Source organism: Leptinotarsa decemlineata, unplaced genomic scaffold (genome assembly GCF_025532065.1).
Source record: "Leptinotarsa decemlineata unplaced genomic scaffold, Ldec_3_MD MMD2_tig00000251_RagTag_RagTag, whole genome shotgun sequence".
In the NCBI taxonomy this organism is placed as follows: domain Eukaryota; kingdom Metazoa; phylum Arthropoda; class Insecta; order Coleoptera; family Chrysomelidae; genus Leptinotarsa; species Leptinotarsa decemlineata.
In genome coordinates, this window is record NW_027412547.1 from 6,783,404 (window position 1) to 6,798,102 (window position 14,699).

General features: G+C 33.6%; 1 protein-coding gene across 1 annotated transcript; it reads right to left on the reverse strand.

Moving 5' to 3' along the window:
• Positions 1-1,177: 1,177 nt before the first annotated feature.
• Positions 1,178-14,071, reverse strand: LOC111509376 (cyclin-dependent kinase 9). Its single transcript, XM_074173601.1, has 5 exons — positions 13,781-14,071; positions 13,635-13,719; positions 13,203-13,579; positions 4,583-4,853; positions 1,178-1,763 (listed from the first exon to the last, which is right to left on the reverse strand). Exons 1-5 carry the CDS (start codon positions 13,957-13,959, stop codon positions 1,482-1,484), a joined length of 1,194 nt encoding a protein of 397 aa, XP_074029702.1. The 5' UTR covers positions 13,960-14,071; the 3' UTR covers positions 1,178-1,481.
• Positions 14,072-14,699: the final 628 nt, after the last annotated feature.

Sequence of the window (14,699 nt, forward strand, 5' to 3'; positions counted from 1 at the left end):
CGTAGCAAAGTATGTTTTGAGCACAGACTTATCTGGGCTCAACACATAGAAACCGTGAAGACTGATGCGAAGCGAGGATATTTCCCAACTATATCCCCCCATTCCCCGCCGTAGCAAGCTCAGTCTGAAGAACAACGTTTTGAAGTTCTGGAACTGGTCCAAAACAATATACTATGGATGGTTACTGACGCTCCGTGGTACATGTGTAACGTTAATAGGTCCTTTGGTATGTTGATAATTAGAAATTGCGGAATCTCACGAAAACCTTCTAGATAGGGCCCATGTAGACTACGATATCAACGACCTCTCGTGATTTAAAAGTCTCTCCTATCGGCGACGTGATGTTACTGAGTAACCTCGAAGGCTCAATCGACGAACTAAGTTCACCGCTGGGTGAACCAAGTTCACCCAGCGGTGAGAATCCATTCTCGGCCGTACAACTACCCTTCCCTGAAGCCAAACAAAGCCCAAACTATGCAGCCATGTAAGGGTATCTCTCTGAAATGCATCTCAGAAGTTACTTTTGTTAATTGGTTCAATCCCCAACTTCAACTCCTCATCATGCATTTAGTTCAGTCTCTGAATTATAACTGAATTTTTTCATAACTAAGCTCAATCCCTAGGTTATCCTACTCAGTTGGTTTTATCCCCAACTTCAACTAATATTTTGTGTGTCGAAGCTGTTTTTCATCTCATATCGAAAATTTCTTTTTGCCTTTCTCGATTTTTCTCCAGTCTTTTTGCAAACAACCTGAAACAGTTTGGTTACATCAATTGCTGGGGGATTAAGGATTTTCCTGTAGTGCTTGTGTTTCAGTCTTAAAAAAACTGACTGAAATGTGGTAGAAATAATTCTTTTCCATTCACCCATGAATAATCCGCCCAACCGATTTCCTTTTAGAAATAAGTTTGAAACCATTGTGATACACTTTTTCCATCAAAAGAAATTTCAATTTCATAGCTGAATGTAACTTCAGTGTAAGTTCAGTCATAATTGATGTACATATACATTCGTTTGTATACAATCACATGAAATACAAATACTATAAACTTGAATGAGATGTTAGACACCTGATTGATCATAGATTAACGGAAAAACAGATTTAAAACAGATTTATTACTCAACAATTGAATATCACACTTTATTATAAAAATATTTACAACAATATCCTCAGTCGATACAAACTAGATATACGCCACATTATAACCGTTTACCCAATGAAAGGGTACTTCTCAGGCAGAATGTACTTCTACCTTAAAAACCTGACACTAACAAAAATGTTACTTCTGATAAGTAATGAATGTCATGCCATATCAATTTGAAGAAAAAAATTGCACTACTTCTTCAGTCACACTGGTTTAATTTTCACATTAATTCACAAGGGTTTTTGATAATGGAGGATTACATTTTGGCTGATCTACAAACAGTCCAGTTCATTCCATTTCAATTCTACGTCACATAACATAACACCAACTTTCCACTAGAAAACTCTATCCTGATATCCACTGTCTTGAACAGTAGAAGTAGATGGCCTAGGTCTCATTTGTGTTGAACGTCTTGAAGTGGCTAAGAAGTCAAACATACTCTGTGTATGGTTGGCCAACATTTCTCCTAGATCGCAGGGCATGGGATCAGTCCAGAAGAAATCGTGGTTGAGGGCCGTATCCGCGTCAACACGTTTGGAGGGATCGAGTACTAAAAGCTTATCGAATAGATCACAGGCATGTGGATCCTTTAAGTATGGGGTAAGACGTTCTTTAACCTGAATAAATAAAGTTGAAAAAGTTACATCTGAATCAATTTATTCTGAAAGAGTCTATTCTATGAATATGGTACAAATCTTATATGGTTACGAAATCTGCATGATGTTCACTTTTTCAAGAGATTATACAGGGTGTAACTGAATAAGTGTAAAACATTTAAGGAGGTGATTCCTCCTCGAAAAAAAGATAGGATCTTTCATATAAAGAAACTTCATTGGAGCATCCCCTGTTAAGATACAGCCCCTTAAAGGGGGTACATGAAATTTGTATAACAATTTTTTCACAAGCACTGAAAAAGTTACAATATTGAAATTAACCTGACGTTTTGTACTACCAAAAAGACACTTAGCCAGTAATTTATTTGGTTTACCCCATGGTTGTAAGGGGTGGAAAACGCAACCCCTAAAATTTATTTCCAATGAAACTTTTTGTCTTATTATTTGTTTACCATTTGAAAATTTATTTCCGTTAGCCTGTTTCATTCTTAACAAAAAATGTCTCTTGGGCTTTTTTGCCCAAAATAAACTAGTTCGCAGCAAAAAATTATTTTACCAACAACTACAGAGATACATCGTCATAAATGCGAACTGGATTTATTGTTATTTTGTAGTTAGTACCTGCATTAAACGGTTAAAGGGTAATAAACAAAACTAATTTATTGATAACAAAACACACAACATGCAGAAATCATAGTTAATGTTCAATATGTCTACCTTCAGACTTTACGCATGCGTCTAGACGTCGGCGCATTGAGCCACATATTCGCTCAAATATTCCTGGAGTCTCTCTGATTACCCTGCACGCATCGATGATGCGGTTTCTTAAGTCCTCTACATCGCGAACAGGAGTACGATAAACCAAATTCTCTAAATGGCCCCAAATAGAGAAATCTAGAGGATTGAGATCCGGGGATCGAGCGGGCCAGTTCTGTGGTCCTCCTCCACCTATCCCCTGATTTGCATATGTTTCAGTTGAATGCAGACGTGATACTTGACTGAAATGTGCGGGAGCCCCATCATGCATAAAAAACATATCCCTTCTGACGCACAAAGAAACTTCCTCAAGCAGTAATGGATGCACTTCTCTTAGAAATTGAACGTATGCCTCACCATTTAATCGAGGAGGTAGAAAATGAGGCCCAATTAAATCATCCCCAATAACTCCGAGCCACACTTTAAGAGAAAACTGTTCTTGATAGCTAGTTTCGACAATAGCGTGGGGGTTTTTATCAGCCCATATGTGGTAATTATGAAAATTGATAATCTTGTCCCGAGAAAAACTACATTCGTTTGTGAATTCTATCGTCTTCAGAAAGTCACAATTTCTTCTAATCATTTCCAGCATCCAATTGCAAAATTCAAGATGGTTCGGAAAGTCTCGTAGTAACAGTGACTGTACTCGTTGCAGATGGTGAGGGTATAAGAGTTGTTCCTTTGAAATTCGAAATAGCGTCATATGATCAACATTTAGCTGGAAAGCAATCTTTCTAGTACTGGTAGTAGGTTGTTCAATCAAATTAAGTACTGCTTCCTCAAGCTGTGGTGTTCGTAATTCTCGATGGCGACCACAATCCTGCGTTCTTTTGTCGAATGAACCGTATTCTCGTAATCGTTGATGAAGTCGAGCAAATATTCTATGTGAAGGATGCTGCCTGTGAGGATACATTTCAGCATATCTTCTAGAAGCTTCTAACCCATTCCCCTGCGACAGACCGTAAACGTAATGCATATCAGCCATTTCCTCATTTGTGTATGCCATTTTAATAACAAGTGAATTATTAAAGTAACAAATTAAGAACAGAACAACAACACACAATTAGTATTAATTCAATTTTGAAAATTCACAAACTGACAGTGTCATACCAATTTAATTGTCACTATCGCTAATAGCGACCTATTAAATAGATTAGTTTCGTATTTTCGCATTTATGACGTTATATCTCTGTAGTTGTTCGTAAAATAATTTTTTGCTGCCAATTGGTTTATTTTGGGCAAAAAACCCAAGAGACATTTTTTGTTCAGAATGAAACAGGCTATTGGAAATACATTTTTAAATGGTTAACAAATAATAAGACAAAAAGTTACATTGGAAATAAATTTTAGGGGTTGCGTTTTCCACTGTACCCACCAGGAATTTGTGATATAGTGAAAAAATAATACTAAGTTCGTCACGTAATAACAACAATAACAGTTATTAGAAATTAAAACAGCAATATGTCACACCAATGCGTAAACTGCTCCATGGAGTAGTTGTTACAACTTGACTTGAGTGGCGGGTGCTTGAGGTTCATCTCATCAAAGAAAAAATTTTTAAAATTTTTGACAACTACTCATTATTTACACTGTTTAAAAATGAATAAATTGACAAAAATAGGAAATATTCTTGGATTGCCTCTTGTCGAGAAATTCAATGGGGTTTCTCTCAAACAGAGTATGCTTCATTTTGAAATACTTCTATGAGTCATAATAAAGTATAGTATTCTACTAGAGATAAATGACCATTACTTGCTGGCATGATACAACTTCACCCCTATTTTAGTTTTTTTTTGCACTCAACCATCAAGTGTGTTTATTAGAAAGAGATTAGGATTAACGAAAATTACTTTTACAAATTCGTCATCAGCTATTGCTGATGTAATATTGAATAATTATAAAATATCTATCACATTACATGAGCCAGAAATGATGCTACTTTCAAATATAAATGAAATCTTCTTCTTCTTCTCTTTTTTATGTCCTTTTCTTTCCTTTCCTATGAAAACGAAATATGTGAAATGAATAGAAAGCGATAAAAAAGAAAAAATATCGAATATACTCACTTTCCTCTTTTGCTCCTGAGGCAACTTCATTTTCTTAAACAGATCCAAATTTTCCACTCCAGGCCATACTTGTGGAGTTATTGAACCACAAAGTTGAGATATCAGAGTAAGCTGATGCTGCTCACTATTTCCTTGCATTATTGGGATACGGGTCCATAGTTCAGCCATGATACAACCGGCACCCCACAAATCAACTGGTGGACCATAATTTCGTTCTCCAAGAAGAAGTTCTGGCGGTCGATACCATAAAGTAACAACCCGATTTGTGTACCTGAAATGTGTGTTATGAAGTGATTCATAGATGTGGGTTGTGAGGGTGATGGAAAATTATGTATTGTTAGCATTAGTGATTTTATTTATCTTTGAGACTACTTTTTTCGAGCCGCAACTCCATAAAAATCATTATTATTCACATATTACAAACAGGTAATCATCACAATTTGTCCTTATGGCATACGCAGTTTTGTAAATATTGCTGACATTATGCTTTTTGTCTGATCTGAAACATATTCTACACCGTATAATGGTGAAATTGCCCAAGTGACATTTAGATAGTATGCATTGTCATGAATAATTCAGTTATTATCTGAAAACAATTGTCAATACTAACAATTGAAATGTCATGGAAAACTTCAGTTTGAAATCCTTTTCTTATTTCACGTTTTTGGTATTTCTCCATTTTGCTATTTATTGCTTTTATATAATTTGATATATCGTTTATAGTTCAATCTAATTCAAATAAATTCAGATTCGTTTATTCATCTGAATAGAATATCACACAACACATGTCCGTTAGGAGTTATTACATCTAGTACATATATCGTTCATTTGCGAATACAAGTACCTATCAATCATTGTGTTCTATCGATCAATAAGAATACAAACTAAGCATGGGATGCTTCTGTTTTGCACTTCTTAATGATCATCCAGAATATATGCTTAGAGTTTATACAGTTTATGAATCAGACGAGTCAGACGAGTGATCAGTAAAGATTGATTTCAGATAAAAAGCAAAGGGGTACAGACATTTTTATGAGGTAAGTATTTGATAGTTATTTAAAATTATAAGTATCATCAGCTCAACATTATTTTCAGAATAAAAGATTAACATCAATTTCATTTGACTATGAGCTCCTTAACTTTACTTTTGAAATCTTTCTCCCCCTTCTCAATTGTTTCACACATAAAAGTAGTAAATTATATAATTTAGAGCCAATGAAGAAAAACAATCTTTATAAGTGACTTTTCTTGAAAATCGGCAAGTCAATAGATTTGTTTTCTATGAATTGGGTAACATAATGTTTAAGCGGATTAACAATGGGCTTTGTTTTACGATAGGTATATATTAGGCAATAATATGCAAATAAGTTTTTGAAGTTCAGTTGCTTGGATTCCTTATACACACTTTTTGTATTATATAATCTTTCCTTTTTGTAGAGTATTCTTAGCAAACAATTTTGAGTAGTAGTAGCAATTTTTTTTGAGCGTTGTGGTAGAGACATCCCCATATTATTATGCAATATCTTAAAATTGACTCTGCTAATGAGTTATAAATTATGGAAAGGTTTTTGCTGCTGAGAATATCACGTAGCAAATAAAACTTATGAATTGGTTGCCGTAATTTCTTTGTTACATATAATGCATGTTCATCCCACCTTAGGTGTTGATCCACTATCACACCAAGATACTTTAGTCTATTAGTTTTTTCAATCTGTGAACAACCTCTGAGGCATATTTCATCGCAAGAATTACTATGTACTGAAATATATCTTTCTGTAGGTTGGTCTCCGCTAGTTAGAGAGAAGGTGATAAAATTACTCTTCTGAAAATTTACTGTTGATAGGCTGTGATTCAACCAACTGTGGATATGAGAGAGGCTTAATTTAGTATATTCATATACCTGTTCCCATGTATCATTTATGAAAACAATAGCAGTGTCATCTGCATACGATACTATGTGGCTATGAAAGTTATTTAGATTCGCAATGTCGTTAATATACACGAGAAACAATATTGGACCCAGCACTGAACCCTGTGGAACACCTATTGTGATTTTCATTTTTACTTGCCGTGTCCTGTTTTGTAAATAATGTTTTAATAGATTCAGTGCTGTGCCACGTATGCCAACTTTATTGAGACGTTCAAGTAAAATATTGTGCGACACAGTGTCGAAAGCTTTGGCCAAGTCAAGAAATACCGCAAGACATTTTCTTGACTTATCCAAGCCTCCGACAATATTTTTAGTTAGATCCATAATTGCATCTTCTGTACTCATATTTTTCTGAAATCCATACTGTTTCTCTGTGATACACTTATGCTTGGTGAAAAATTTCATCAGACGATGTTTCAAACACTTTTCGAATATTTTCGCAAAGTTGTTTATAACTGAAATGGGTCTATAATTGCTAGGGGTTTTGTAATCACCAGATTTATGAATGGGTGTGATAATTGCATTCTTCCACTGTGAAGGTATTATACCTGTTTCGAAAGACAAATTTATTAAATGTTTCAAGGGGGTAATAATACTAAAGTGTACTGATTTTATTAATGTCGTAGATATTTCATCTTCTCCAGCGGCACACTTATTTTTCAATGTTGAGATGGTCTCAATTAGTTCACTATCTGACACTGGATCTAGAAATATAGATTCATTCAGAGTTTTATCCGAAGTTATAAAATTTCAATGCGGATCTTTTCTATTTTTTTGTCTTATCTTTTCTGCTAAGTTATGCCCTATATTTGTGAAGTATGTGTTGAAGATATTTGATTTTTCTGTGTTATCTGTAATCTCCTTTCCATTTGTTTCTAGTATGTTTATCGTTCCTAATTCCTTTTTCGACGAAGTTGAATTGGATCCATATTTGATCACTTCCCAAACTTTTTTATAGTTATTTCCTGCTTCCGTTAGTTGGTTTTTATAAATTTTTTTTTTGTTTGTCTTATTAGATTATTTAACATATTTCTATAGTTTTTGAATTCTATTTTGAGTTGTTCAGAGAAATCTTCTTTTAGTTTATTTTTCAAATAATTCCTGTGTTTTATTGATTGTATTAGACCTACTGAAATCCACGGTTTTATTTTCTTTTGATTATTTTTGAAGTTGAGTGTTCTTTAAATGTCATCATGAAGTTACTGTAGCTTTCTTGTACACTATCTATAGCTACTACCCCTTTCCAGGTTTCCTGTTTGAGCAATGATTCAAATTTCTTATAATCAATTTTTTTGAAATATTTAGATTTCTTCATGTTTGGGTTTTCATTAGTGATATGTGGCTAGTGATAAAGTAGCATAATGGTCGGTTAAATGTGTCTCTGTCACTATGGGTATAAGTTTATGGATTTGGTGATAGTGTTTTTATATTATATGATCTAAATTACTTTGAGTTTCCTCAGTAACTCTTGTGGCTGTGTTTATATAAAAAAAAACCATGTTCATTGAACATGTTCAGGTAGTTAATTACTTCAATAGAATTTCTTGCAAATAAATTGATGTTTATATCCCCTGGAAAAATTTCAATATTACATTTTTGTAGGTTGGTGAAATATGTATTGATGTCCATAGTATAGTTTTCAGCATTTATTGAAGAAGGACGATAGGACGCGGTGAATCCAATTTTAGATTCTTCAATTTCAAACGAGAATCTCAGGAGTTTAGTTTCTGTCAATGAAATTATTTATACAGTAGCATTTAGACTATTTCTCATATATACCAAAACTTCATCATTCTGGTTAATTTTCGAGTCATTATGAAATGCAGTGTAATTTGGAATTGAATAATCACTCACCCTTTCTATGTTCCAAGTTTCAGAAAGTACGATTACCTCTATATTATCCTTCGAAGTTTCCAGGTATACTAAAAATTCAACGAAGTTTTTTCTGACACTTCTGATGTTCATGTGGATAATACCTAATGTATGATTTCTGATACCTTCATTGAAAGCTTCCTCAATATTACTGATCACCCTCGTATTTGTCTCACTTTGCTCATCCAATAAATCAAGATACTCTAACATTATGAAATATATTTACAAAAAATAGTAAGTAATAATGTACAAATGGGTAAATGCTATTAATAAGAATTGAAAAAGAAAACATATGATAATGTTATTTTAATGAATACTGATGAGAAATATAAAAATAAAAATATACGGATTTCTCCCACTCCAAAGTTTTTTAATCTAAAAATGAAGTTCTCGTATGCATGGAATGATTCCTAGATATTACATTTTAGTGCTTTGTGCATGGTATTTGTATATAAAATATCAAAAATTACGAAAATGTCAGTGCATTTGAATCTTCAAAAGAGTATATGACCTTGATCTTGTTATTTTTCTTAACAATAATTTTTCCATTTTCAGACCATACAATGAATAGATTTGTCATTTAAATAGCTTCATTCATAAGGTTCAATTTAAAACTGGCCAAGTCTTCTTTTATAACTATGCCACTACCTTTGAGTAGTTTTTTGTTCGTATAAATATTTTGTTTCAGCTGATAATTTGCCATCTTGAGAAGTATTCCTCTAGCTTTTAGATTTTTGAATTTGCCAATCCTGTAAGTTCCTTCTATGTCGGAAGTTTGAATATTTTGATTCATTTTGTTATTTAATAGATTAATTATGGTATCAATGTTTTTTTTCATTCGCATCTTCACTCACATTGAAAATTCTCAGATTGCATCTTCTTAAATCTTGGTCGATGTTGTCTAATTTGTTTAAGTATTTCTCTTGTTCACTCTGTATTTTAAATATATTTGACTTTCTCTTCTGTATTTCAGATCCAACTCAGATATTTTCTTATCAAGAAGATCAAATTTTTTATCCAGACTTCTCGTTATCTCTTTAGACACTTTACTTGCAATGGTTTTATTGAAGCTATCATCCCTCCACATTTGTTTTACCACTATATTCACGAGGGATTTCATTTCCTCGGATTGATCTCTTGTTAGCACCATATTGTGATCAAATGCCTTTATCAATGGGTTATTTGGTTATTTGAATCCCGATAAATCAGTTTCACTCAACTATTATTAGTCTTCTATATTTTTACGTATATTTTGCACTTATTTAAGCTTGCAATTTTAATTTAACTAGGAGCTCATAAACGTACGTCTACTTGCTATCGCACATTCAGAATGAATCAATAACAACACATTTCAATGTTAGGTTAGGTTAGGTCCGGTTAGGTCATAAGTGAGTGGGTCTATTGGACCCTCCACCGCAACTCGCAGGGGTTCATTGTGTCTCACACATATTCACACTCGATCAAATAATCCCAGCTTCTGTATGGTGAGTGGTCTTTCAGGTCAGATGGTTAGAGAACGTCTCTGCCGTATCCAACACCTGATTCGGTCCCCAGCGGGGCAGGCACAAAGTATATGCTCTGTTAATGAGGTAGTCGGATAGTCAAGTTGCAAGATTCCCACCTTGATACCCACGACAACCTTCCCATATGAGGGTTTTTGTCCGTCATGCTACACCTGACGATGCCTTAGATTCAGCCGTGCAGGGCTTTTTCGCATCTGGTTTTAGTGAATCATCACTTGAGCGCAAACGCGCTAGGTACTCTGGAAACAATGGCAAATAAAAACTCCGCAGGTACTGATGGTATCTCAATAGTTACTGTGAAAAAAATTGTAGACCTTATAATCGAGCCACTATTGTTTTTGATGAATCAGTCATTTTTTGTAGGTTGTTTTCCAAATGTATTTAAAACGGCTCTCATATTTCCTCTATATAAAAAAGGCGACAAAACTGAGGTAGACAACTACAGACAGATATATTTACTTTGTTCCCTCTCTAAACTGTTTGAGGAAGTTGTTAGTAACAGAATTCTGAATTACATGGATCAAAATAATCTTTTTAGTAATAACCAATATGGCTTCAAGAAGAACAAATCAATTGAATCATCTTCATACCATTTATTAAATTTCATTTATACACAAGTTGACTCGAATAAACTAGTTGTAACACTTTTTTTCGATTTGTCAAAAGCATTTGATACCATTTCTTCCGAATTTCTTATAATTAAACTTGCAGGCCTAGGTTTCCCAAATAATCTATTGAACTGGGTGAAATCATATATGGAAAACCGTAGTCTAATAGTTAGCTGCAATGAAATTTTATCAAGTCCCAAAGATGTAAAACTAGGAGTGCCTCAAGGTTCTGTCTTGGGACCATTGTTGTTCCTCAATTTCATAAATGACCTGTCTGAATTCTTTTCTGAGTGTCACATAACCATGTTTGCGGATGACACTGCAATTACTGTGGCCGACAAAAACGAAGTTAAGTTGTCAGACAAAATAAATAAAATAATAGATAAATTCAGTGCTTGGTGTCAACGTAACAAACTTATTCTGAATAAATCTAAATCTGTTTCAATGAAATCATTTATTAGGAAACATTTCAGCAGTGACCTTCCACAATAAATGGTATTCGATCTTCCAGCGAAGTCTTGTTTTTAGGAACGTCTTTAGACGAAAATTTGACCTGGAGCGGTCATATTCAGAAGGTCTGCAACAAACTCAATTCCGCATATTACTCAATCAAACAATTGAAAAACACTCTAGATAATTTTGGATTGATGAATGTCTATTTTTCTATGGCTTATTCTCACATCAGCTTTAATATCATTTCTTGGGGATGTGCAAGGGAATTTCCACGAGTTTTTGTTGCTCAGAAAAGATTGCTGAGACTAATTTTTAATATAGATTTTCAAGATAGTTGTAGACCAATTTTCTTAAGAGAGGGCCTATTGATGGCACCTTCTTTATTTATCTTGAAGTGTGTCACGTTTGCCCGTAACAATATAACTGAATTTGTCACAAATGCGGATATACATGGTAGAGACACCCGTCATGGGAAACTGTTAAGAACCCCCTCACACAAAACGGCTCACTTTAGATGCTCCCCACTATTTAATACAACAAACTGTTATAATAACTTGCCGGCATCTATTAGGAAAATCGAGTCAGATAAACTTTTCAAAATTGAGGTGAAGAAACTTCTCTTACAGAAGTGTTACTACAGTCTTGAGGAATTCTTGCACGAAACTTTTTCATGACATTTTGAGAGTATTTGCCAGAGCTTCTCCGATTTTTTATATAATACTTCTATGTTGTGAAAGTTTGTGGACGTGAACCATATTTATTGTTTTTGTATTGTTCAACTTCTGTAGTTTTATTTTTGTTTTTTAATTATGACTCAGCACATAATGTACCAAAGTGTCAAATAAATAAATAAATAAATGTTTGCTAACCTGCTCATGGGAGGTTTGTTCCCCAACCTTTGACAGATTCTGCGAACGCCTCAGCGTAGGTGAGGTAATTTGTATTGTTACAAATTAGAATCCTCACAAATTTTGCCGTTCATTTTACCTGAATTTATTTTACATTACTTCTGGTTTATCTAACTTAACCGAATATATAGGTTATATTTTTAGCGATTTTGATAATTTTAACATTAAATTCATTTTCATTTGAGTTTTTGTATAGATTTCGAATCTTAACACCATTTTAGGCAAAGGAAGTCCGAACTTGTAACATTCATTAATAAAGATACTGAGGAAGGGTTCAACTTTTACAAATAAAGAGCTAGTTGTGTAACAAGGGAATGAAATCTTGGGAATCAATCATTTCAAGGATATAACAGTGGATAACTTATGATTTGAAATCATTACATTAACTTACTGACTGCGATCAGGATATCAAAATTAATATAAACTTCATTTGTTCGTGGAATTCCAATGTAGGTAAATTATAATTTGTTCAGAACGGTTCACTTTAAATTCACAGAATGTTAAGTTATTTTCGGTAACCATTCTCCGAAAACAATTGAACTGGATACCTTGACTTTTCCCAAGGGTTACCTGAAATTTATTTTTAGATTTAATCCTGGAAAAGTAAATGTAGAACATATTGAACTAATATATGTCAGATTTTTATTTAGAATTGATTTTTCACGTACTTGAAGAATATATCGCATAAAAATTGATGGATGTAGCCGTTACTACGTAGAGATCATCATGAAAAATGAGAAATAAAACATTTTATGTTTTTTACCACTTGTATTTGTTACTGACGTAACTGTAGTGAAGAACACTTCCAAGTGAACACAATAAACGAATGAAATGGATACAATAAACATGATTGTATTCGTTTGAAAATATTCTTATAGAACGAAACTGTAGTAACATTAGTTACAAATACAAGTTGTTGAAAAAAACATAGAAAGTTTTATTTCTTATTTTTCATGATATCCAAAACAACTTATTTCTGCCTGACGTGAACAACCATATATCCCATTGAAGGATTTGAAATTTTGAAACATGACCTATCCGAATCGATTTTCCAGCGGGTAAAAGTAGTGTATGTGTTGGGTAGTCTAACAATAACTCAGTAAAATGCATCCGCTGAATGAAAAACAAAAAAATTAGGAATGGAGTGAAAAATTACTATAAAATTACTTATGACCTGAATATAAATTTCATCTTCCATAAATAAATCACTTTTAATTTTGAAAACAGCCGTAGTTATGCACATTTACTACAACAGCCTGGTTGTCTTTATCACAAACAATAGACTGCACTAAAAGTAAATTTCAAAATATGAAACCGTTTCCTTACCTATTTGCTACTCCATTTTTGTTAGAACTGAATGGTCTAGCTAGCCCAAAGTCAGCAAGTTTCAAAACTCCATTCTTGGTCATCAATATATTTGCAGCTTTCATATCTCTATGCAAAATGTTGTTATTATGAATGAAGTAAAGTCCATTCAGAAGTTGCTGCATAACTTTCTTGATCTCACCCAAACTGAATTTAACGTTAACATTTGATAACAAACCTGCTAGATCATGCTCACAAAAATCGAAAACCAGATAAAACGTTGAACGATAATTGTTGTGCTGGGAAGGCTTTGTTCTGCAGGTTTCGATCAGGTTTACTACATTTTCGTGTTTCAATAACTGCAGTATCCGTATTTCTCTAAGAGCTGTAATTGGAAACTGAAAACAAGCATAGAGGTAAAAATTCGTGAAAAATATAAAGTCTTTTACTTACTCCCTGTTTTTCATCATCCATCAAAACCTTCTTCATAGCCACGAATTTTTTAGGATTACTCTTATCTCTTGCCTTGAAAACTTCACTGTTAGGAAAGTAAATATTAGGTACCTCGTTTATTTTTTTTAAAAAGATGGAATATTTACCCAAAAGTTCCTTGTCCAATTTTGGTCACTATTTCATATTTTTCTATTAAATCGCAACGAGGAAAAGCGAAACTTTCTATGTACTTTTGTTTCTCTCGCGCATTCATCATAGAGGAATAAGGATGACTGCCAGAGGCAGAATGGCGATTGGGCTTTTGATCCCGACTTGAATTCATCATTTTGACGCAGACGTGGGTATGACTGACTCTTACAAGTCAAATACAAAATTCCAGATTTGTATATCTCCTCTACCCCAATATCATCACTCAGAACACAAAAACCAAGAACATAAAAAACAAGAACACAAAAAACAAGAAGACAAAAACCAAGAACACAATCACTAAGAATACAGAAACCAAGAACACAATCACCAAAGAAACATTAAATCAAATTTATATCACAGATGAGTTGAATATAAAAGTTTATTAATATTCTTCTTCCCTTAATTTTGGCACACAGCGTTGCCAACCCTGTACATAGTGGAAGTCGTACGTCTAAGAAATTATTGTTTTTTTCAAATGATGTGAGAATACTGTAATTAATTGAAGAAATAATGAAAAGTTCTTCAACGAATGAAAATAGAATGACTATTAGATATTATTGTTCCTGAGGGACAACAATTTGGTGTACCCAGAAGAATGAGAATATTCCCCTCGGAATCCATGCCTATATCCATGTGATTTGAAATATTCCTATCGTTTTTTCAATTTTGATTATGTTTGATCGTGCAGAGATAGCGAATAACTTTTTGAAAGAAATACTTTCTGGAATAAGTTGAGTGCCAAGAAAACAAACCTATCGTTGACGTGGCTTTACACATTTTACACGGTCTATGGAAAATGTTCAAGAATAGCATATTGAAATCGTTTATGACTGCTTTATACGAAACTTCGGTTTTTTTTTGAGACTGAAATTTGTA

Bases quoted from the DNA above. Each gene is read 5' to 3' on its own strand.
- LOC111509376 (XM_074173601.1), bottom strand. From the start codon at position 13,959: ATGATGAATTCAAGTCGGGATCAAAAGCCCAATCGCCATTCTGCCTCT. The intron at 4,854-13,202 runs GTAAGGAAACGG...CACACATTTCAG, and splicing joins AAAAATGGAGTAGCAAATAG to GTACACAAATCGGGTTGTTA. The intron at 1,764-4,582 runs GTGAGTATATTC...TTATTTATTCAG, and splicing joins CTCAGGAGCAAAAGAGGAAA to GTTAAAGAACGTCTTACCCC.